Source organism: Pteropus medius, unplaced genomic scaffold, assembly GCF_902729225.1.
Source record: "Pteropus medius unplaced genomic scaffold, Ma_sr-lr_union100, whole genome shotgun sequence".
Classification (NCBI taxonomy): domain Eukaryota; kingdom Metazoa; phylum Chordata; class Mammalia; order Chiroptera; family Pteropodidae; genus Pteropus; species Pteropus medius.
Genome location: NW_024340692.1, coordinates 16,434,338 through 16,459,163, shown reverse-complemented (window position 1 = coordinate 16,459,163; position 24,826 = coordinate 16,434,338). Strand labels below are relative to the sequence as shown.

Here is a 24,826-nt window from a genome sequence, read left to right as displayed (position 1 = left end):
TTACTTTACATCCCTAATTAACCTTTTCTGTACTTTACAAAAAGGAAAATAACATTAAGTCCCCAAAAGCTCAGGGGCTAGGGAGAAGGGGGAATGAGTAGATTATTGGGTACAGTTTCTATTTGGACCGATGGAAAAGTTCTGGAAATGGATAATGGTGTTGGTTGCACAACATTGAATGTTCTTAATGCCACTGAATTGTACACTTTGAAATGGTTAAAATGGTAAATTTTATGTGTGTATCATAATAACAGTAAAAGAATAAAAGTATAGAGAAACAAAAAACAAGTTATTATGCTAACCACATGTCTGAATCTTGCTAAGGAGCCTGCCACCCAGGTGGGGAAGGGCTGTGACCCATGAGCCTAATGAATTTGTCCTAGTGTGGCAAAAAAGAAGGTTCAAACGTAAGACTGAACGGAAACGCAAAATTACTTTTTTACATTAGATGGAAAACCTAGGCTGGGTCTTTGCAAATGTAAATATGCAAATGATTCCCTAGGCAATCTTGATTCAGCAGGTCAGTATGAGACCTAAAATCCTGTATTTTTAAGAGATCTGCAGGTGATGCCACCGCTGGACCGTGGGTCTCACTTGAAGCACCAAGTCCCTAGGGCACTTGAAAGTAAACAGAATGTCACCCTATCAGTCTAATCATCTAGAACCAGGCCCTCTCACCAGGAAACACAAAGAGTTGATCTTATCTTTCAAGCGAACTGGTTAAGGACTTAAGTCACCTACCAACCACCATTTGCAAAAATGCGTTGAGAAACCTGGGTGTTAGGCCTGACCGAAGGGGGCTCCCAAGAGTACCATCCACCTAGGGGAGTAGGTAGCTCCAGACTAAGAGGATAGCTGACAGAGAGGCAGTTTCGCAGAAAGGGCTCATGCAGACTTCAAAACAGTCTTGAAAATACCCTTCTCAAGCTCGAAGAATGCCTGGAATTCAGTGGCCTTTATCCAACATAAAGATTTCAAACTCAGTTTTGACTGGGTTCCCTATAGAAGAACCTTGCAGTGCGGCCCTGGAAAACTGACAACGCCCAGCAGGTTGATAAGCTCGGCCCCTCCCTTACAAAGAGGTCAGAAAATGGGGGGAAAAAGTTCTCTAAGGAGGCACAGATTCGCAATCTACGGGCTAAGGGGCATGCGAGCACCTCCGGGACTGTAGTCAGTTTCTCAGGTGTGCGGAGTTTTCAAGCCCCGCCGCTGAAACTCAGTTGGCAGCTCAGGCAGCCCCACCTGGTTTCAATTAACCCTCGACCCGCGTAAACCCTAGACACCAGCCCCCGCCCCCTCCAGATAGTACAGCAAACGCTAGCTGTGCCAACAGAAACTCAGAGGCCCTTTAAATCTGGTTAAAGAGAAGCTCAACAGGAAGTGAGGCGGTTCCCATACCTCAGGGGAGATGGCGCAAGGCCAGGTAGGAAAAAGAAAGTGGCTCCCAGGTACCTGGAGCTGCCCCAGGTGCTTGCTCGAACCCACTTCCAGACGATTCCTTAAGAGAAACTCTATGATGTGCTGTCGTCCCTCAGGGGGGACGGAAAAGCAAGTCAGCTAAGTATCCCCCAGAGGGGGGAAAAAAAATCAATGTCCGATAAAGTAAACCCAGAGAAGTGGAGCGGGGGGATGCATCAACTCGCATTTATCCGCTCTGGCCCTCACCTCCGTAGCACGACAGAACCAGGGTGCAAGCGCCCCGCGACACCCAGCGAATCGCTCCCTTGCCAAATTCGGGGCAGGAGGGAGGTCTCCTGGCGACGCCTGAGCCCGGGCTGCTGCACCCGCGGCGGCTCTTGTCCGACTGCGCGGCTGGCAGCGCCCGGACGCCGGGCCCGCGCTCCCGGCTGGGGAGGGAGAGGGAGGAGGGTGCAGTACTCGCCTGGAGGCGGGTGGCGGCCGCGATCTGCCGAGTGGGGCTCAGGGTAAGGGCGGCTCTCGGCGGCGCTTGGGCGCGCTCCGACGCGGCGCCAGCTGCTGGGCCGCTGTCGCCTGCGCTCCCCGTGCGCGTGTCTGGCGGCGCCTCGCGGGATCCAGAGTGCGGGAGGCTGCCCCGGGAATGGGCGGGCGCGAGTGGCCTCTGCGGCCGCTCCTGTGTATTATTGTGACTCAATCTATTTCCTGTTTGGAGGTTTAGGAGAAAGAAAAAAAAATCCAAGGTGGGGGCAGGGGGGAGTTGGGCGGCGGCGAGGCAGAGAGAGGAGTCCCGGAGGGGACGGAGGTGGGCAGTGGCTGTCACCTGCTTCCTCGAGACCCCCGAGAATGCGCGAGCCCGGGGTAAGGAGCTGCCCCTTATCACTACTTTCAGACGTCGGGAAAGACTGGGGCAGGGGAGTCCTCACACACGCCACCCAGCGGTGGGGCAGAGACTGCGGCCGCTAGGACCGCCTAGTCACTTCAGCCAGCGCGTCCAATGCCTTGCTTTTTGCCTTCTCTGCAAAACCGTGTGGAGCTTTCTTTGTACCCACGGCGAGCGGAATGCGCTGTGCTGCTTTATTTGTGCCCAGGTCGGCTTTCTAATCCTCTCCTGGGGTATGCGCAAAGAAGGGGGTACCTCCGCCAGCTTCAAAACACCACGGGAGGGATGGTCCTCGCCCATTGTGTGTTTGGTGGTGTTGTGGTCTTTGTTTTGTTGGGGGCGGGATGGGAAGCAGGTTAGGAATTTTGGTGGAAAGTTAACTTTTGTGATCAGTTTCCGTTCTCCTCCCCCACCAACCTCACCCTTAGCCGGGATCGCACAGTCTGAGGCCCCAATCCGGAAATACCGGTTCCTCCCGCTGGGACAATAGGTGAGGGCGGGAGTGCTTGCTAACCCGAGAGTCTGCTTAGTCACAACCAGATTCCCTGCTTAGCCGGGAGGGCAGAATCTTCCTAGTGCCCAACTGCACCTGGCAAGCAGGTGCTCCTTCCATTTAGTCTTGTTAAATATTCTGGGAAGGTAATGAGGAGTTATTGTTTAATGCGTTCAAAGTTTCAGTTAAGGATGATGAAAAAGTTCTGGAGGTGGATGGTGGTGTTGGGTGCACAGCAATGTGAATGTGCTTAATGCCCCTGAGTTGTATGCTTGAAATTGCTTTAAATGGTCGATTTTGTTATGTATATTTTACCACAATAAGAAAAATTCCTGGGAGGGTCATGCCCTCCTTTTTTCTAGACAGCTTTGTTTATGACTGCCAAATCCTCCTTCCCTCCTCCCTACACAAACCTTTGCCAGGACTAATGGAATGAATAACAGTGCTTCTTAGAAAACTTAAGTTCACTCACTTTAGACTTCTAGGGGTACCTATCAGCAAGTTATTCCCAGAAGTGAGAAGATTGAGCCTAAAAGACAGTACAATTTTTTTTAAAATGATGAACAGTAGTTTGTCAGAAACAAAGTGTTAGTAAGATGAGTAAAGGTGTATATGGTATGCCACTGTTTAAGAAAGGAGAAACACAAACATACATGCATTTGCTTGTTTTTTTAATGAAAGGATACTAGGATAGAAGCTAGACTTCTCTGACTATATCTTGTTTTGTAGATTTGACTTTGGAATGATGTCAATTTTACATAATTATTTAAAAAATCAAAAATTTAAAAAGCAAAAGCAAAATGTAACGAATGTGAGTATCAACTTTATGGCTTAATCATGTAAAGGAAAATTGTGTCAGGTGACTTTAAAGTATGATTATTTGACTCTACATCCCTTAGATATATACACTGAGGATGAAGAGAATGTTAAAAAAAACAACTGCTTTTCAATAATCATAATATTAATAATAAGTAATTATGTTAATGTCCTTAACAGTCAAGATTTGTCAGTATTAAAGAGAAATATAAAATCAAAGAAGTTAAGCAGTATTAAATTTGAATTGAAATGATCATTTAGAACTCATGATACATTTTTTCTTTAAAAAAAAAATTCAAGGTCTGTTTTCCTCAAAATACCTACAGTGGCCTCTATCTAGCTTCATGCAGGAATAACTTGAAATAGCCTCATCTTCTATCTCCCACCCTAGCACTTCTTTGTTAAAGGCAGTGTGGGGATCCACGGAAGCTAGGTGCCCATGCATACACCACCCTGAGGGGTGGGCGAATTAATGTTTCACCGTCTAACCTAACACCAGTGGGAGATAGAAGCTGGTAAATATTCCTCCCTTTTTCCCCAGGGTAGACTATCCTGAGACTCAGTCTATATCACTTCTCAGAAATCAAGTCACACAGAATCAACCAATCAGGTGCCTGAAGCAGCCTATTGAGTGAAGCTCCCTTGAATTGCTCTCTCTGCTTCCCAGTCCCTCACTTCTTTCCCTAGGACCATGCACCCTAATAAAACTCATGTCTCAAGGCTCTGCTTCCTGGGAAAACCAGCCTAAGACATATACAAACTGTGTATCTCAGGATAACTAAATAGTTGGTGAGAAAATTATTTTAGCCTATAAATAATGACAAACTTTGAATATCAGCATTTTCCAAAACCCTAATAAAATAATGGATCAAGGCAGTGGTTATCAATGGACACTAACATCACAGAAAATATCACCAGACACTATGTGCCATCTGATGGAAATACACACCACAAATGACACATTCTTGCCAAAAAAAGCAACCCCGAGTCTGATCAAGCTTCTAGATCCAACTGCCAATTTATAGGAACTACTTGAATAAAGGAATGTGAAACAATACTACTATTGGGTTATGATGAACAAAATCCAGAATGTGGGAAACTTGAAAAGACAAATGACTGACTCTCCCCTACAAGTAGCAAGGCATTAAAAATGATGGGGGAGAAAGCTGTAGATTAAAAAAAGACAAGTAATGTCAGCGAAATGCAATATGTATTTCTTGTTTGGGTCCTGATTCAAGCCAACCACTAAAAAATGATGAGATATTTGGGGAAACTTGATATTCCCTAAGTTAGTTAAAAATTAGGAAAAATGTTTAAATGTTTTCATCCATGCCACTGATTTAATCTAGTATATGGAGTTGCTACTACATGTGTTGGCATATTTATTTTATATATGCATGCACACAAAATAAAACACCAGTTTAATTACTTTCTGTATCCAAAATGAACATTTCAAGGAAGACTTGGATTTTGAATTTTCTTTGAATGGATTCAGGTAGGAAGAAAGAGACTTTGGCTGCCATATCTGGTAACTGACATGATCTTTGTTTTTCCCACCCACTCTTTTCATTCTGGGTACATGCTGTATGTATTCCTTTGTGCTTTCCTGTAACCAGCAGAACGGCATTTTCAGTAACTAATAAACATTTCCACTCTGAAGACTAAACATTTAAAAATTACTCAGAGGAATAAAAAGACTCTTCCATGGGCCACAGGGGCAGTGCCGTGAAAAAATGGGGCAAGAACTCTGGGTTCTGACTTACAGCTCAGCAGAGTTTCCCTCCCTGCCACTGGCACCAAGGCAGTCCCCGAGAAACCATCTTGCCTTCCTGGAAGACAAAGCCCCATTCTGTGGCCTCTTGTGACTGGGAGCTCTTGTGTTCTGAGGTTCTGAAAGTGATACTGTGCTTCACCTGCAGGCCAGACAAGTTGGGAAAAGGGTCAAATCATGGTCTAAAGAGGGGCACTTGCCTTGATAAGACAGGTGATTTCTTTACCTGCAGTAGGTGCACCACAGAGCTCCAGAAAGAGCCTTGTTCCTAGTCTTGACTTTGCTACTGCTGCCTATGTCATCCTGAGTTTTGTGTTTAACTTCTCAGAGTCTCAGCCTCAGTCTCCTCACTCTTTGACTCAACAACTCCATTTATAGGTATCTATCCCCTACCCTCAATACTCATACCAGTATTGAAAGAAGTATTTTAAGAATGTATATGCCTCTGTGTTGGAATAGCAAAAGAAATTAAAATTAAATGCCATCAAAAGAATGGCTGGGTAAACAATGGCACATCCATACAATGTGTGATATTTATTTGGGTCCCTTTCAGAGTAGTTTTCTGTGTGGACGATTCAGAGGTTTGTTTTGGTTCCACGATGAATATTCAATTAGTTAAGGGTACAAATTTCAGACCCCGGTTCTTCTTTAGGCTTTAATTTTACATGTTTTGCTATTCTATTTTGTAAGTTTAGCTTTTATTTTCACTTATAAAATTTTATTATGTAATTGTTGATACATACAAAATAATATATGTAACATCTATATGAGCTTGGGAGCATACGATAAAATGAATACATGAACCGGCCACATGATCGATAGAACAGATAGAACATTGCCAATGCTTTTGACCATGCCACACAAACCAAATCCTAAGTCCCCCTCTTCTCCATCCATTTCAAGGTAATCACTATCTTAAATTATGCAGTCAAGTGAAAAGAAAGGTTTACCAAACATGTAATCTTCATAACAATGTATTATATAGATTTGCTTCTTTTGAGTTTATAAGAATAGAATCACACTGTACGTAGTTTTGTGCAACCAGCTCTTTTCATTGCAAATTATATTTCTAAGATTTATTCAGGTTGTTGACTATAGCTATATATTTCATCCAATTTTACTGCTATGTAATATTCCATTTCCATATTTGATTCTAAATTTTTCTTTGAATAAAACAATGCCCACTCTCTAGGCAGACAATTACTTTTTTAGTGAACTTTGGAGATAAAATGTCAGATTATTACAAGATCAGAATTTTTTGACAACAAGAGTGATTCTTCTTTTTATCCACTATGGAAATACATATATCATCCCATGTTATTCAGGGGTTTTGCCTTCTAAGTATTCTGAAGTTGTTCGCTGAGCTATTCTTTCTACTACTTTGTATCTTTGAAATTTTTCCTGTATAAAATTTAGGGGGTTAGAGTTGAATTGAAATGACATCTGGATGTCTTTCTTGGCTTTGTCTGAACTGGGGGTCATAACTTTTTAAGGTGTATCTACTGACTGAGGAATGTTCTCCAACAGTTAAAAACAGTAAGCTAGTCTATATGAACCAATATGCAAAATTCTCCAAGATCCATTGTTAAGGAAAAAAGCAAGTTGCAGAACAATACATATGTATGAACCTGTTTATTAATTAAATACATGCATGCATATGTAAATGAGTAAAAAAAAAGGCTGGAAGGATGCTCCGCATCTTGGCAGCAGTGGTTAACAGGAAAGGTGCGTGAAAAAGGCTGTGATTTAGGGGAATGGGAAAATGGTGATGAAGACTGCACTTTTTGGGTGCTGTTTTGAATTTAATCAAATGCAAAAGTAAAACAAATGTGAGGTGGACTAGAAGATCTGCCTGATATCTTCTGGTTGACACTTGAAGTGATCTTAAGAGGATGGAGAACATCTGTCTCAATAGGGACTTGGTAAGAGGTCTTGGTCTCAGCACCCTGGTACTTCCTGAAGATTGGGGACAGCTGCAGCTCTCAGAATCATGGTTGCATGGGTCACAAGCCTGCTGAGTGCTGTTTCAACACTCTACCCTGGCCTCATCCCTAGTCACACCTGTCCTGGCCTGAAGGCAGGGCTGCTGAGGGGCCTGGAGATCCCTCAATATGCATGCCAATTGATTAAGGAATTCTTCCACTTGAATCCCAGGTCCCTTTTACATAGGGCCAAGGCAGACAGCAGCCCCACCTTCTCTCCACCTCAAGTGTAGCTACCAGTCATGGTGTTGAGAGGAAAGGCAAAAGGAGTAGCCAAAAATGTTTCCTTCTCTTCTCTCAGCAGTCACTGGGTTAATTACTTCGATCCCTTTTAACACACTTTATAGTCCACCTACTTTGTTATGGTACCTTAAGTTGTGCAATTTATAACTCTGTGAAAAGCCAGGGGTTACTTCTAGATTCATTGTTTCTATGGCCAAAACTTTGGAAGTTTTTCTAAGAAAATATCAATTAAGAGGCACACTGCTTGCTTTATGGCATTCAACATTACTTATTTGGACTCTGACAAACAGCCCATAAAGAAATAGTACTTTGTGTTGATCACTTGTTAACAGTCCAAAGATCACTGTGGTTTTAGTTAAGCTTCTAGTGAATATTAATTTTAAACACACATGATAAGTATAGTTCCCCTGAAGCTGGGATTGCCTATGAATTTTCAAGGAGAAAAATGGAGATAGAAATAGAGAAATATGAATAGAGATAAATTCATTGAATGACATTATAGAAGAAAAGGATATGGTTACTTAGAGTATCTAATGTAAAAACCATCTTTCTCATTAGGATGCTCAAAAAGCTCTAAACAATAAAATAATAGTTTTGTAATAATCACTACCGATATGGTATAGGCCAGATGCATGCCCACTCAGAGAAATTAGAGGCTGAGATACAGCTGAATGGTGCCTGTGCTTGTTATGCATCAGGTAATGGTTGGTGTATTAACAACATGACCAATAATGGGCTCACATTTTAATGGATACTTATTTGATATAATATGCCTGTGACACTAAACCGAGATTACATAAGCATGCTAATTCGTTAAGGGATTCTTCCACTTAAATCAGTAGCAACCATTTAAAAACAATAAAAGCAGCCATCGCTGAAGTGACTGCAGCCAATATGAAGTTCGATCCTTTTGTAACTTCTGAATAGAGCAAGAACCATAAAAGGCATTTCAGTGTACTGTCCCACATCCACAGGAAGATTATGTCTTCTCTTTCCAAAGATCTAAGATAGAAGTACAATGATCAGTCCATGCCCCGAAAGGATGATAAAATTCAGGCTGTGCGAGGACACTACAAAGAGCAGCAAATTGCCAAAGTAGTCCAGATTTACAGGAAGAAATATGTCATTTACATTGAACAAGTGCATCAAGAAAAGAGTAATTGCACAACTATTCATGTGGGCATTGACCCCAGGAAGGTGATTATCACTAGACTATAGCTGGACAAAGACCACAAAAAATATCCTTGAACATAAAAGCCAAATCTCACCTAGGAAAGGAAAAGGGCAAATATAAGAAACAATTGAGAAGATGCAGAAATAAAGCAATCTTACATACAGTGTTCATTAAAAACTGTTAAAATGAAAAAAGAATAAATAAACCAGAGCAAGTGAAGGTGTGGTGAAACTGCTACATTGGTATTGCCATTGTAAACTGCTCCTGCCTGTCAAAAAGCATTTTTGTAAAATGCATCAAGACTTGTAAAAAATGCCGAAATCATTTGACCCTGTCATTTTACCCTGGGATCTCTATCTTAAGACAATAGTACAAATTCAGAGAAAACTATATGCACAAAACGTTTTATCAATACATTATTCATAAGACCAAAAATCGAAAACAATGGAAATATCCAACAATTAAGGGAAAGTTAAGTAAATTGTCATACTCACTATAAGGAACATTACGTGGGCATATATATGTTAACTATGAAGTATATAGCAATATTTATTCAGTCAACAAATATTCACTGTTTCCTGCTAAGCACAGGAGACACAATGATGAACAAAAACTGAAGGTTTTGCTCTCACAGAGCTTGTGGATTATAATTATAGTGTAATATTAAATGTAAATGACAGAATACAAAATGCACAAACTTTGGTTACCACTATGCAAAACTGAAATGCATAGGCAAAAGGACAAGAACAAAACTAAACCAAATGCAAACTAAGTTTTATTTGGGGTAGTGATAACAGATTGATCCTCCCTCCTTTTCTCATTTTACAGATTGCATTCAGTATTTTTTTAATTTAAAATATTGTGAGATGTATAGAAACATCAAGAAATACTATTGTTAGCTGCAAAAAGCAAAATCATAAGTAGTGTGTTAGAACAGCTGCAGCTCTGCATGCAGATGAACAGAGGCCGAAAACAATTGTGCAAAAAGGAAAAACATGAAAAGCCCTAGGATCTGAGCTAAACACATTTTTCTTTTTAATAAATGCTTGTTAAGTCCGTTGGTTCAAGGTCTAACAATATGTACTTTTAAAAGAGATTTGGAGGGTCTACGGCCATGCTACCCTGAACAAGTCAGATCTCGTCTGATCTCGGAAATTAAGCAGGATCGGGCCTGGTTAGTACTTGGATGGGAGACCACCTTTGGATGGGAGACCACCTAGGAAGACCAGGTGCTGTACGTGTAAAAAATTTAAAAAATAAGGGATTGTAAGCTGATAAGGTCCTTGCAATCTGTGAGGTCAACCAAGGGTTCCCTTGCCTAAAAAATAAAATAAAAAATAAAAAAGGGACTTGGAGGAGTCTCTTCCTCTGCCAAATCCAAGAACTCTAGAGAGAGGCACGTGGTACAGGAGAAAGAGCATGGGCATTGGAGTCCCACAGACCTGGGCACATGTCCCAGTGTGGTCACTTTCTAGTTGTACGACTGGAGTAAGTTCACTGGACCTACTTGAACCTGTTCTCCCTTTTAAAAATGAGGATAATATTACCTGCTTCATAGATTATTTTTAGTGTTAGAAATTATATATCTATATACATAGAAAAAAACCCTAGAAAGTTGTATCAGGATAATGACTGATTACAAAAAACAAAATCTCAGCCACATTGGCCAAACAAGATGGGCCTTCATTTATTTCGCAACACAAAATATTTATTTGGAGGCAGACAGTCCAGTTTGGGTATAGCAACTCTAAGAGAAAAAATGAGACAAAGCTTTACCAGTCTTTCTGCCTTGCCGTCTTTGCCTTGGGTTTTGATTCTTATAGGTCCAAGATGGTTCCTTCACCTTCAGGCATCTAGTGTATAGTGTACGCAAAAGTCCACTACCTGAGTCTACCTATAAACTTTCTTATAAGCTTTTCTGCTTATATTTGTCAAAATTGGGTCCTAAAGCTATTCCTAGTTATCTCAACGTACAGCCACAAACATACTCTAGCCTCTAAACTCTTTGCAGATGAAGCTTACGTCTGGCACAGTGACACATAATATGTACTTAATAAATAACATGTGTTGAATTGAAAAATGGAATTGTCTTATCATGGTATGATTTCCTATATGAATAATAAGTCAAAAGTAAAATATTAATTTCCTGGTCTGACTAATTGCTACTGTCAACAAAATTCTATAGGTTCCTTTACTAGTAAATACAGTGAGAAAAAAACAAAAGGTTACTTACCTGGCTCCCAAGCCATCCTACAAATCACATTGTCCAGGTTGCTTTGCCTTGCACTTGCTAATCTGAAACCCATGAGCTGGAAACCAGAGGTAGTCCAGTGTGTGGCCTGTTTGGAGCGCATGGTCCACACAATCCCTCAGAAATGGAGCAGCCACAGGTGTCACATTAAACTTCCAGAAGAAATTTGTTGTTGTTGTTTTTTTTAATGCCTACAGCACCTGATATTCCTAGGTGGTCTCCCATCCAAGTACTAACCAGGCCCAACGCTGCTTAGCTTCCAAGATCAGACGAGATCAGGCACATTCAGGGTGGCATGGCCATAGACTGAAGAAATATGTTTTGACTGTGGTTCTGGCAGCTGTTAAGCAGCCATGTCTGCCAAAAATGTATCAAGAACTGAAGAGTCACTAAAATGAGCTGAGTTAATTATCCTTACCTGTGGTTCCCAAGGCAACAAGGCAACAACCCCCTTAGGATCTGGGGTAATAAGATCCTTTCAAACTCACTTGGGAGATATCTGTTGTCTGTGGCTTACACCTGCCTTGCTGGATATGATTCATAGGGTTTCTGCCTTCTGGTTAGCCAGATAAAAACACCCAGAAAATGCATATTAGTTCTTGCTTATGTGTTTTCAGGTCTCACCAATATACACTGAATACCCTCCAACAAAGGACCTCCGATTACAGACACATCCACTGTGTAGGGAGGGATGTGATGTTGAGTAATTCATTCCTTCTCAGATCCAGATTCTTGATTCATAACATTGTAGCCACTTATAAGATTGGTTCAAGCAATTCTTTGCTTTTTAGAATTATGCACAGGAAGTTTATATAGATTCACAATTCCTTAGTCACAATTCTGTAGTTTCAAAACTTTGTCTCAGAAACCAAAAGTTTTGTGTTTGAACTAATGGAAGCAATATCTGACCTGAACTGATGATGTAAGTCTATTTATGGTCTTATTCTACTTGATATAAATATTCATGCATTTCACTGGGGATATATCCATGGGTTTGATCATGGAGTGCCCCTCCGATTCTTCTGGAAGTATTATGTCATGCTATACAGTATGTATACCATATGTTTGAAAAACTCAGTTCCAAAACATACAGCCCAAGTGTTTTAAAGGATGGTGGACCTTAGGGAAATAAAATTAGTAAATTTATTGAATAAAATTAATAAATTAATTACATTAAACCTCAGGGAGATGAGCAGTTATTAATGGGTTATTCAGCATATCAGATTGCAGTCGTGACACTTATAAACGATTGAGTTTCTGCTTTCCCTGCAAAAACATATACTATATCGTACCCTCACTGTTGCGTGCTGTATCAGCCTTGTAGAAAATTTTGCAAACTCATTATATGCACCCCCAAATTCTTACACTACGAATTTGCACTGGCTCTGCCTATATTTATAAGGGCCGCCCCTCCTTACAGACAGAACAACTCCATTTCTCCTTATTGCTTTTCTTATCAATAAAACAAGTATCCACCTAAGGCAAACAAGTTTCTCTGCAAGTTTTCAGGCAAGACAACTTAGAAGAGTAAAAGGAGAACACATTCTTTCATGTATATCCTAATTTCTTTTACGTGGCTGTGGCACAGGACTTGGTTTTGTGACCCCTGTACATTGTACTACAGCAAGTTCATTTTTCAAATATCCTGATAAGTCAGAAGTCATGATTTGGATCTTTCATTGAATAAGAATCAGGTGCAGAATGCAGAACACACAAAGTTTTCATGGATCATAAAATTATTAGATTGGTCGAATGGATTAAGGTTTGAAGGTATTTCTGTTGACCAAATAGAGGAGATACAGGCATTTCCCTGTTGTCCTCTGTAACCAGAAAAAAAGGAATGTACTTCATAATGTATGATTAACTGCTCCTGTAGCAGGCGAAACATACCAATAGGCCAAAGGACATTCCAAAGGAAACTCATGACTCCTTATTCATATCTGATGAAAGAAAGTCCTGTAACTCAAAATGGAAATCAGTAGACTTCACATGTTCATAAATTTGCATGCACAACCACCAAGTGCTCTTTGATGCAGGATCCCAGGGCAGATATGAAATCCTCTCCAGGATTAAAGATCTTGTGCTTAGCACTGAATTGTCTCTCTCTTCCTGGGTCTGCGTTGGCCTTTCTACTAAATGAATTACTTCCAAGAGAAAGTAATTCTCCTTTGTACTCTGGGGATGGGGTTTCAGCCACACTAAACCTTATTGTATCAGCTCTCACCTAGGCTATTGTGATAGTCCTACCATTTCCAGGGCCTGGACTATGCTTCCCTGAGCTCAAAGCCTGCTCTCACTCTTCATTCTGGCTTCTGCTCAGAGGCTACTGTGTTAAGAAGCTTTCAACTACTCTCAAAAAGAGCTCCATCCGAACAATTTCTGAAGATGGATGATGGTTATGGTTGTACAACAATGTGAATGTTCTTAATGTCAATGAATTGTACACTGAAGAATGGTTAGCAAGTAAACTTTATGTAATGTACATTTTACCACAATAAAAAAAAAAAACAAAGAAAAAGAGCTCCACCCAGCATGTTCTATCCTTCTCACCTACTTCATTTTCCTTCTTAGTACTTATCAATACCTGACAGTATGGATTCATGTATCTGTTGCCTATATTTCCTTAGAAGAAAGGAAGCTCCAGGAGACCAAGTGTTTCAAAATTGTCTTCACTCTTATATTTGTGATGCCCAGAATAGTGCCTGGCACATTGTAAATACTCCTAAAGATTTTCCGAAGGAACAAATGAAAGCAAGCAAGTAAGCTAGGTCTCAAATTAGTATTTTCACCTCCAGTTTCTCTCCATCTAATCCAATTCATCATAAACAATGACTTTACAGTTATCTGGGTTATCTTTTTAAAACATAGATCTGATATTATTTCCCATACCTCCAAATTCTCCATGTTTAGAAGAAAAACAAACACTTTTTAAAAAGAGAAGAAATAATTAAATGCTAACCATAGAATGTTACATAAATAGATTGAGTCTGAGAAAAAACTTCCTAATTTCTCTGCATGTCAAAGCCTCATATAAGACTTGATAAAAATGTTAAGTCATAAGCAATCCAACACCATGAATAACAATTTTAAAAAATTATTCAAACTAGCCGTGGCTTTTTACTAATTGTGATAGAAGGTACAGATTTAATAGATGGCATGACATCTTAATTTCTTTGAATGTAAAAGTTCCAGTACAATAATTAATAAAGCCATGTAATTTATATGAATGTCTCCTCCTTCCCCAAAATCAGTGTATGGAGCAGGGATACAGGAGTGTAATCCAACTCCTTATCTACAGATTCACGGCCTCTACAATCTAGCCCCTATCTATCTTTTCCTTCCCCCGTCCACCCAATGCTCTCCAACTCCAGCAACAGACTTCTCTACTTATTTATTGGATCCATGTTTTTCCTGGTTCACTTCTGCTAAAATCTTCCCCCTACCCAGAGTGCCTCCACTTCTCCCTTCAGCTGACCCCTTTCTTGGCGTGCCTTTATCCTCCACCCCTCTCCACCTGCCACAATTGTACTCATCCTTCGAAGCCTTCTCCTCCGACTTTCCCCTAAATCAAAGCAATTGTTAATTTCCTTGAGCTCATATGGTATTTTATTTTAAGCCTTTTTTCAAGCACTATTCTGAGTTTTAGATCAAAGTCATGTATGCCTCTGCCTCTCTTTCTGTCGACTTTGAGAGGAGTGTGACAGTGTGCACAATAGGTGCTCAAAGTGAATTTGTCAGAATGACTTATATGTGCCTCCGGCACGTTACCCTCTCCACATCTAGATGCTTTATTGAGGCTATTGTTTCTCAGCTCTAGGTGTGGGTGCTGGTGGCTGTGTGGTGCCGAAACACGATGGTGGCAAGTGTGACTTCATGACAGGTGCCCATCAACAGAGAGAAGAGATAGCCCTGTCTGTATTTATCTGATTGAGCCCTTAGGCTTGCTGAAATTTTTGAAGGAGTCAAGAAGGCAAATGTTCATTTTGTGTCATCACAGAAAAAAGAGAGATTCTGATAAGTAGATACTGAAACTGGGGAAAGCAGAGCTTTGTCAGTGTTTGGCTTCAAGTTAGTATAGAAACAAAAATCCGTTTTGGTCCACAGGAAACCCTACCATCTGGTCTTCGTCAGCACAGACATATGTCTCATGGGAGGGTTCTACTAGTGGCCAGTGGAAGATTAGATGGAGATAAAGTAGAGACTCAACATGCAAGCTGCAATTTCTCGTGCACAAAACTTGGCTGATTTCTGTATTATGAAGGAGCAACCAAGTGAATAAACATTTTAAAAAATTTGTTTAAATTACTTGAGAATTATCATAGATATCAAAAAACAAACAAAAACTCAAACCAAAATAGCAACAAAAAACACCCAAACAACTGTCCAAAACAAATATAGTTCTATTGCTCTAAGTGTAGCTTAACTCCTTTTTTCTTAAATCCTATGAGAATATCCAACTTATCTTTCTCTTCCCAATACTCCCAACAGAGCCTCACCAACACTGAGCAGGAAGAAACGCAGGAAATAGCAGGTATGGTAACAAATCAATGACCAGGAAGACTAGGTTTTTGTCCTAGCTTTGCCTAGGACTGGTTGTGTGACCTCCAGTTCACGCTTCTGGGTCTCAATTTTTGTATTATAAAATGAGAATTGTACTAGAGCAGCGTAAAACACCAGTTCCAATAGATACGATAGGTGCTCTGCAAAAAAAGGGAGGGCGCAGTTCTAAATCCAGATGTCTGGGAAATTCTAGGCTAGACAGGCCTCTGTACTGAAGGATTTCTGAGATGTGTGTATTGTAACTTTGCAAGTGGAAGAGAGAGATTGCTGTGTGTACCAGATCTCCTTGGCCAAAGAATTCTTTTATTCCCATAGAACCAGTGAGATTTACTTGGGAAGATGCTGGAGCTGGGAGAATCTCTGAGTTCACTTTCAGAGTTTATCTTCCCCTTCTCAGTTCTGGCCTTTCTGTGACTTCTCTGTATTCTGTGTTGTTTTCCATGAGTCCCATTGTGTTCCATCAGCTTGGCTCCTAGTGATCATCTTCCCAGCACAAATAGAATAATCTGGCGTGCTTCACTTCTCTGAAGATCCAAACCCATCACAAATCGCCAAAATGTAGAAATTATATGGCTAAAAAAAACCAAGTAATACAGGTAAGTGTAAGAAAATGAAAATTTATCCTCATTCTCACCACTCATAAATAATTCTAAAAAAGCACTTTTTCTCTTATCATTTTAAATTTATTTTTCAATTACAGTTGGCATACAATATTATATTAGTTTCAGGTTTACAACATAGCAATTAGACATTTATATACCTTACAAAGTGATCACTGTGGTAAGTCTAAGACCCACCTGACACCGTACATGATTATTACAATGTTATTGACTATGTTCCCTATGCTGTACTTTATACCTCCTGACTATTTTATAACTACCAGTTGGTACTTCTTAATCCCTTCACCTTTTTCATCCAGCCCCCTAACCACCCTCCCATCTGGAGACCATCAACTTATTTTCTGTATCTATGAGTCTGTTTCTGTTTTGTTCATTTATTTTGATTTTTAGATTCCACATGTAAATGAAATCATATGGTATTTGTCTTGCTCTGTCTGACTTATTTCACTTATCATAATACCCTCTAGGTCTATCCATGTCACCATAAATGGTAAGATTTCATTCTTTTTTATGGATTCCATATCTTGAGTATTATAAATAATGCTGCAATGAACATAGGGTACATATATCTTTTCAAATTAGTGTTTTAGATAAATATCCAGATAAATACCCAGAAGTGGAATTGCTGGATAATATGGTAGCTCAATTTTTAATTTTTTGAGGAGCTGCTATACTGTTTTCCATAGTGGCTGCACCAGTTTACAATTCCACCAATGGTGCCTGAGGATTCCCTTTTCTCCACATCCTTGCCAATATTGGTTATTTGTTGATTTAAGCATCGGTGATAGCTATTCTCACAAGTGTGCAGTGATATCTCATAGTTTTGATTTGTATTTCTGTGATGATTAGTGATGTTGAGCATATTTTCATGTCTATTGGCCATCCGTATTTCCTCTTTGAAGAAATGTATATTCAGGCTCTCTCTCTCTCTCTCTCTCTTTTTTTTTATTTTTAGGCAAGGCAACCCTTGGTTGACCTCACAGATTGCAAGGAACCTGTCAGCATACAATCTCTTATTTATTTATTTATTCATTCATTCATTCATTCATTCATTCATTTATTTATTTTTACGCCTGATGCGCCTGGTCTTCCTAGGTGGTCTCCCATCCGAGTACTAACCAGGCCCAACCCTGCTTAGCTTCCGAGATCAGATGGGATTGGGCTCGTTCAGGGTAGCATGGCCATAGACTCTTTGCCCATTTTTAAATTTGATTTTTTTGTGTGTTGTATGAGTTCCTTATATATTTTGGATATTAACCCCTTATCAGGTGTATCATTGGCAAATGTCTTCTCCCATTCAGTAGGTTGTCTTTTCATTTTGTGGATGGTTTGCTCCACTGTGCAAAATTTTTTAGCTTGATGTGGTCCCATTTGTTTATTTTTGATTTTGTTTCACTTGCCTGAGGATACATATCCAAAAAAATATTGCTAACAGCAATATCAAAAAATTTACTGCCTATGTTTTCTTCTAGAAGTTTTCTGACTTCAGGTCTTACATTTAAGTCTTTATCTATTTAGAGTATTTTTTTATATGGTGTAATAAAGTGATCTAGTTTCATTTTTTTTTTTTGCATATATTTGTTCATTTTCCCCAAATCATTTATTGAAGAGACTGTCTCTACTTCATTGTATATTTTTGCCTCCTTTGTCATAGATTAGTTGACCATATAGGCATGAGTTTATTTCTGAGTTCTCTATTCTCTTCCATTGATCTATGTGCCTGTTTTTGTGCCAGTACCATGCTGTTTTGATTAGTATAGGCTTGCAGTATAGTTTAATACCAGGTACATGATTCCTCCAACTTTGCTCTTCTTTCTCAATATTGTTCTGTCTATTTAGAGTCATTTGTGGTCCCGTAGAAATTTGAGGATTATTTGTTGTAGTTCTAGAAAAATGCCATTGATATTTTCATATGGATTGCATTGAATCTGTAGATTGCTAACAAAGCTTTTTTTTTAAACTGTCTTTTTATTTATTTTTTTTTTATGGTGACATTGGTTAATGAAATCCAATAAATTTCAGCTGTACACTTTAACAGTAAGGCATATATATTTATACTGTGTGTTCACCTCCCATAGTTAGATTTCTATCTCCACATATTTGACCCCCTTTTCCCTGTCTACCTCTCCCCTCCCCCTCCCCCTTCCCTCTACCCTCTGGTTACCACTAGTCTATAGTCCATGTCCATGAGTCTCTGTTTGTTTGTCCTGTTCATTTGTTGCTTTTAAGTTTATATCCTACATATAAGTGATATCATGTGATTTTCAACTTTTTCTGTCTGGCTTATTTTGCTTAGCATGACTATCTCGAGGTCCATCCATGTTGTTGCAAATGGCAATATTTCATCTCTTCTTATGGCTGAGTAATATTCCATTGTATATATGTACCACAGTTTCCTTAGCCAATCATCTGTTGAAGGACACTTTGGTTGCTTCCATGTCCTGGCCACCATGAATAGTGCTGCCATGAACACCGGTGGGCAAATATCTTTTTGAATATGGGTTTTCAAGTCTTTGGGGTAAATACCCAGTAGAGGGATTGCTGGAACATATGGTAGATCAAGTCTTAATTTTTTGAGGACTCTCCATACTGTTTTCCATAGTGGCTGTACCAATTTGCAGTCCCACCAACAGTGTATGAAGATTTCTTTTTCTCCGCATCCTCTCCAACATTTGTTATTAATGTCCTGTTGATTATAGCTATTCTAACAGGTGTGAGATGGTATCTCATTTTGGTTTTGATTTGCATTTCACTAATAACTAATGATGTTGAGCATCTTTTCAAATATTTGTTAGCCATTTGTATGTCCTCTAGGGAGAAGTGTCTGTTCAGGTCCTCTGCCCATTTCTTGATTGGATCATTTGTTTTTTTTGTTGTTGTTATTGAGTTGTATGAGTTCTTTGTATCTTTTAGATATTAGGCCCTTATCAGAGGCATTGTTTGGAAATATATTTTCCCATTCGGGTGGTTGTCTCTTTACTTTGTTGATGATTTCTTTTGCTGTGTGGAAGCTTTTTAGTTTGACGTGGCCCCGTTCATTTATTTTTACTTTTACTTCCCTTGGCTTTGAGGTCAAATTAATAAAATCCTCTTTAAGTCCAAGGTCCTTGAGTTTAATTCCTGTTTTCTTCTATACATTTTGTTGTTTCAGGTCTTTTATTCAGGTTCTTAATCCATTTTGAGTTAATTTTGGTGTGTGGTGATAGACAACAGTCTAGTTTCATTCTTTTGCAGGTGGCTTTCCAGTTTCCCCAGCACTATTTATTGAAGAGGCTTTCCTTTCTCCACAGTATATTTTTGGCTCTTTTGCCAAAAAATATTTGCCCATATAAACATGGGTTTACTTCTGGATTCTCGATTCTGTTCCACTGATCCGTGTGTCTGTTTTTCTGTCAAAACCATGCCATTTTGATTACTGTCACTTTATAGTATAATTTGAAGGCGGGCCGAGTGATGCCTCCAGCCTCGTTCTTTTTTCTCAGGATGGCTTTGGCAATTTGGAGTCTTTTGTGCTTCCATACAAATCTGATGATTTTTTGTTCTATTTCTTTAAAAAATGCCAACGGGATTTTGATGAGGATTGCATTAAATTTGTATAATGCTTTAGGTAACATGGTCATTTTAACTGTGTTGATTCTTCCAATCTAAGAACACAGAATATCTTTTCATTTCTTTGAATCTTCTTCAATTTCTTTTAATAGGGTCTTATAGTTTTCATTATATAGGTCCTTCACATGTTTCGTTAAATTTATTCCTAGATATTTTATTCTTTTTGTTATAATTGCAAAAAGCATTATTTTTTCCACTTCTTTTTCTAACACTTCATTATTAGAGTATAGGAACGCTCTGGCTTTTTGAACGTAGATACAAAGCATTTTTTAATTGAGTCAGAGAATTCTACAATTGGCAAATCTTATTTATTTGTTTGTTTATTCAATTACATGTATATATGGCAAAATATTTAAAATAGATTGAAGTTTAAGAACTCCTATGTTTCTAAGACATTGAACCAAGACCTAATCAATATTGTTATATTGTTAGAGGGAGTTGTTATGGGTTAAGTGTGTCCCCCCATAAAAGAAATGTTGCAGTGTTAACCAGTAGTACCTCAGAATGTAAGCTTATTTGAACATTTGGTCACTGCAGAGTTATTAGTTAAATTAAGGTGAGGTCCTACTAGAGTAGGAGCATGGGCACCTAATCCAGTATGACTAGTGTCCTTAGGAGAAGGCTGTGTGAAGACAGAGACATAGAAGGGAGAATGCCATGTGACTGTGGAGATAGAGATCTGAGTTATGCAGCTGCAAGCCAAGGAATGACACCAGAAGCTAAGAGAAAGGCATGGAACAAATTCTTCCTTAGAGCCATCAAAAGAGTACCTTGTCCACACTTTGATTTCAGTCTTCTGGCCTCCAGAACCACGAAACAACACATTTCTGTGCTTTACATCAGCAGTCTGTGGTACTTTGTTATGGTAGCTCCAGGAAGCCAATAGAGTGGCAGTAATAAATTGAGAGATGATATGAACAACAACTTGGCCATGCTAACACCCCTCTAATTGGCCAAGAACTTGCCAGGCAGTGGTGTGCTAGAGGCTGTTCCTCACAGGCTTACATGATATGTACGTCACTTCCAAACTCCATGTTCAGTGATGTCATGTTGGCAGCTTGATACCAGCCATTTAGGTGAGCAACCATCCTGTTTCCTGGGAAATGAGGAGTTCCCTGGGATTCAGCACATTCAGTGCTAATGCTGGGAGAGTTCTGGGCAAACTAGATCAAATTAGTTACCCCACCCGCTATGGGAGGTGTATTTACACTACGGAAATTGGTAAACTCTACAAATCAGGGCACTGACCCCTTGGAGAACTGTTTATTACATATTTACCAGCACGCCACTCTGCCCGGGGTTGGTTCCCTGGCACTGCCACATTTTATTTGCACAGTGAACTCAGTTTAGGTTAACTAAAGCCATTTCTACAGCTCTTCGTCAAATTTACGATTGTACAGCAGATATTGGCAGGGATAAGGACCTGGAAAGCTATCCTTTCAATTAGAAAAGGCAAGGCTTTACTAGATAAGTAATTTAATAACAACCCCAGCATCATGAATCACATTGACAAAGCATTTTTAAATTTAAAGCTAAGAGATGCCTCTCCTGAATTTTTTTGCTCTCTTGCAAATTAACAGTTCATCTTGTTTTGTTTGTTTGCTTATCTATTTCAAAACCAAAGTTATTCCCAAATGGATACATAAAATTATAGAATCTTAAAGTTGAACGCAAGCTGGGAAATTCTAGGCATGACAATTTTTAAGGTTTTAAAAAATTTTTTTGCCGTAAGAATGGAAAGTATAGTTGCTTAACATTCTTCTATGTACTTGTACTTACACATCTAGATTTTAATTCCAAGTTGTATTTATCACAATAATTAGTGGAAAATCAGCAGTGACTTATTGAACACTAGCACTTAGCCCACCATATGTAACGTAGGGAGAATGCAACGGAACTAAAATGTTAAATCAAGCTATGCTCAGAGACTGCTATATAATTATCAGCCTGCAGCCAGACCATGAGGACACTTGCAGAACAAAGAAAGATTTCTGCTTGGGATTGCTAACAACCCATTTCCTACACCTGTGAAGAAACAGGAACAACGGTCTTTAAGTGGTTGCCCTACACAAACTAAAATCGTTCATTCCCTATGGCTAAAACTATAGGGAACCTATTGATTAAAGGCTGGGAATTGCCAGCAGGCTTTTTAGGCTACAACATACTCTTATCCTTCCTCACTGTATGTCCATATCAAAGAAAATGGGTAAACAAAGTCTTTAAACTTTAACTCACAGGAACTAAAGAATGATATATAAACTGAATTCGAACACTTGGGGTCCCTCTCAGCGTCTTCCTCTTGGTCCTTTACAGTGCCTTTACTCTGTGTCTTTACTTTGTCTCACTCACTGTCCTTGTCCTTATTGTCTCTGTCCTTCTGAGTCTCTCTTAAGCTCTCACTCTCTGCCTCTGAGAGGAGACCATGCTCTGTCTATGGAGTCTTACCCCTTCTCTAGTAAACTTTTCTTTTGACTCTAACTTTGGCATGTGTTTGAATTCGTTCTACACTCTCCGCCAAGAACCCTCTTCTCCCTTAGTGCAGAGCTTGAGTCTTCCCCCACTCGAAGGACTTTGCCTTGTCCTGCGTCAAAACCATGAAAATGCTGCAATAGGACCCTCCCCCCTTCTAACTCCGCTCCCTAACAGTTTCTTTGTCTCAGGTTTACTAAGGCAAATTTTAACATAAACACAGATTCATCAGGGGCTTTTGTTACTTCCTACCTCTTTAAAGTTTTTTCTTTTAATCAGGAAGAGCCAGAGGCAAAAAAAAAAAAAAGTCATGAAAATACACACACACACCCCCACATTCCCCCACACCCCCCAATACCTAATTAGAAAGACCAAAACAAAACCAATTAACAAGCCCTGGCTCATCACCTCACTAGCTCAGTGAACTGATCCTATAATTTATGGCTACTAAATACTGTTATTTTCCTTTTCTGGGCATTAAGCAACTCAGGAAAGGGTTCCAGAAAGTTTCAACACTACTGACACTCATGATTACTACTATTATGAATACCGTTTATTTTTTTCTAAACTGGTGTATCCGATCTTAGAGAAGAATGTATTTGTAGGATTGCAGCCAAATGCAGCCCTGAATGTTTTTTCAAGGAGTATTGACCTGCTTCACAAAACCCCTGGAAATCTTCCCTCCTTTTCAAGCTGCCCTAGTAATTTCTTTTTTTTCAGGTCTCCTTGTCACTGACGCACTCCTAGAGCCAGCAACGGAAGTATCCACTTGCCCAACCTCCAACCTCTGGAGTTTTTCTTGGTCCCAGTGCCAGTCTTGGGGGAAGCGAAAAGGGGATGAGGGGTAGGGAGGATATTAGTAATGCCTAGTTCCAACTTCCTCCATCTCTTCCTTGCCCCAACCACTTCCTTTCACCAGAGGTGGCTGGCAGCCTGCAGGAAATAATTGATATTGTCAGCCCCCTCTCTGAGCAGGAAGAAAGGAAAGATCTGGATTCTCCTCCTTTTCAGAATCCACCCTCTTCCAAGGTTTCTCAAATAAACTCTCTTAGCATCTCTAAGGCCCCTGATTTCCCTTCTGCTGAAAGGCTCAGATTTTAGTCCACATAAGAATCCCCTTGGGGATTTGGTCAAAGATGCAGATTTCTGTCCTAGAGTTAGTCCAGGGTTTTGCTTGGTGAACGAACTCACCTTGAGAGTCTAATAATTTTGCCTCTTTGTAGGGCTTGTACTTTTTACCTTGGGCATGGCGGTCTGGGAAAAACTTTTTTAAACATTGGTGAAAAAACTCTGAGAGAGGAAAAAGCTGGAGTTTGCCTCCACATAGTGGTCACAAATCACAATGATGAGGACTGGGTCAGTTGTGAAGGGATGGAGGCTGAACTCCACTTATATTGCAAGAGATTTCTGGAAAAATGTTCACTGTGATGCTTTTATGGCGTTCTGCAATCTTTCAACTTTCCTCACCTTCTTTTCTAAAATCTGTGAAAGAACCCACCCACTCTAGGCCATTCTTGCTTTTCAGACCATGAACCTACTGAGGCAGGAAGCCCTTATCAGAAGCATTGTCAGGAAACCTAGCAGGGTAAAGCCCCTTACCCAGAGCAGGAGTCAGGGTTTGTTTTCCTGCTCCCCAACTCCTCACAGGGTTGGGTACACACCCGGTTAGGGGAAAGGAGTCAGATCCTTGGAAAGGCCCATTATTTTGTGGCTAACATGCTCTGAGAACAAATAAGAAGGTTCTTATCTCTTCCCTCTTCCATCCCCTGTAGCATACAGAATGGTCCCTTTGGGTTTAAAGGGACTGGCTGTTAGATTGGGAGGAAGCAGGACCATGAAGTTGTTACACAAAATTTGGATAAAAAGGACCAAAGCACCCTTAAAAGGGGAGGAAAAAATGGGAAGTTCAAATGGGGAGAGGGTCCTTGATGACAGCTAGATGTAGTGAGGGTCCTGAAGAATTGCAGACTCTGGAATCGATGTCTCATGCCAATTCTAGAGATTTGGAAAATCAGAATGGGATTGCAGGATTGCTAGTAGGATAGAACTGCAGTGGTTCTCATCCTTAAAAAAATATATCTCAGGAGCCCTTATACTTTTAAAAGTTATAAAGGCAGAGCACAGAGGATTTTTAGGGCAATGAAACTACTGTGTATGATATTATTGTAAGGGAGGAAACACTTTCCCTACACATTCTTAGGTTTGATAGCGGGTCTATGAAATAAACTGACAACAAGCAAATCAACAGGAGAAGAGCTATACAAATTTATCATTTTTAAATATGTGGATGGGAGCATTACAGGAGAAAAAGTGAATACCCAAAAAGCAGTGAGATTTGAGAGTTTATATAACATTTTCATCAGGGAAGAAGATGAGGGATGTAGGCCACTTGGGGCAGAATAAATAATTTTTAGAAAAATGAAAGAGCCCTTAGAAAGATAGATGGGAGATACAATGGTTTGTGAAGAAAGTCTTTGGGAACCAATTTTCCTGTTAGGTAGATGTATTTTCTTCAACAGTTTAAATAAATCTTTAGTAA

General features: G+C 39.8%; 2 protein-coding genes and 3 pseudogenes across 4 annotated transcripts in view; 2 read left to right on the top strand and 3 right to left on the bottom strand.

Annotated features, from left to right (window-relative positions):
- The window catches only part of TJP2 (tight junction protein 2), a 102,077-nt gene extending 100,001 nt beyond the window's left edge, over positions 1–2,076 (bottom strand). The window contains exon 1 of one of the 3 annotated variants that reach the window (XM_039836098.1): positions 1,883–2,076. The gene's annotated coding sequence lies outside the window, so the exon portion shown is untranslated. Of the gene's footprint in view, positions 1–1,665; positions 1,685–1,882 lie in introns of those variants that run through there. The other 2 variants (XM_039836272.1, XM_039836187.1) reach the window with 2 other exon arrangements.
- Positions 1,409–16,159, top strand: LOC120604627 (uncharacterized). Its single transcript, XM_039865554.1, has 5 exons — positions 1,409–1,423; positions 1,674–1,869; positions 1,931–2,277; positions 15,518–15,560; positions 16,035–16,159. Exons 1-5 carry the CDS (start codon positions 1,409–1,411, stop codon positions 16,115–16,117), a joined length of 684 nt encoding a protein of 227 aa, XP_039721488.1. The 3' UTR covers positions 16,118–16,159.
- LOC120581978 (60S ribosomal protein L26-like) lies at positions 7,429–9,891 on the top strand (annotated as a pseudogene).
- LOC120598187 (uncharacterized) lies at positions 11,218–11,336 on the bottom strand (annotated as a pseudogene).
- Positions 16,160–17,279: 1,120 nt separating the features above from the next.
- On the bottom strand, positions 17,280–17,398 carry LOC120592905 (uncharacterized; annotated as a pseudogene).
- Between the last annotated feature and the right edge of the window lie 7,428 nt (positions 17,399–24,826).

Bases quoted from the DNA above. Each gene is read 5' to 3' on its own strand.
- LOC120604627 (XM_039865554.1), top strand. The intron at 1,870-1,930 runs GTGCAGTACTCG...GCTCAGGGTAAG, and splicing joins GGGGAGGGAGAGGGAGGAGG to GGCGGCTCTCGGCGGCGCTT. The intron at 2,278-15,517 runs GTAAGGAGCTGC...TACTCCCAACAG, and splicing joins CGAGAATGCGCGAGCCCGGG to AGCCTCACCAACACTGAGCA.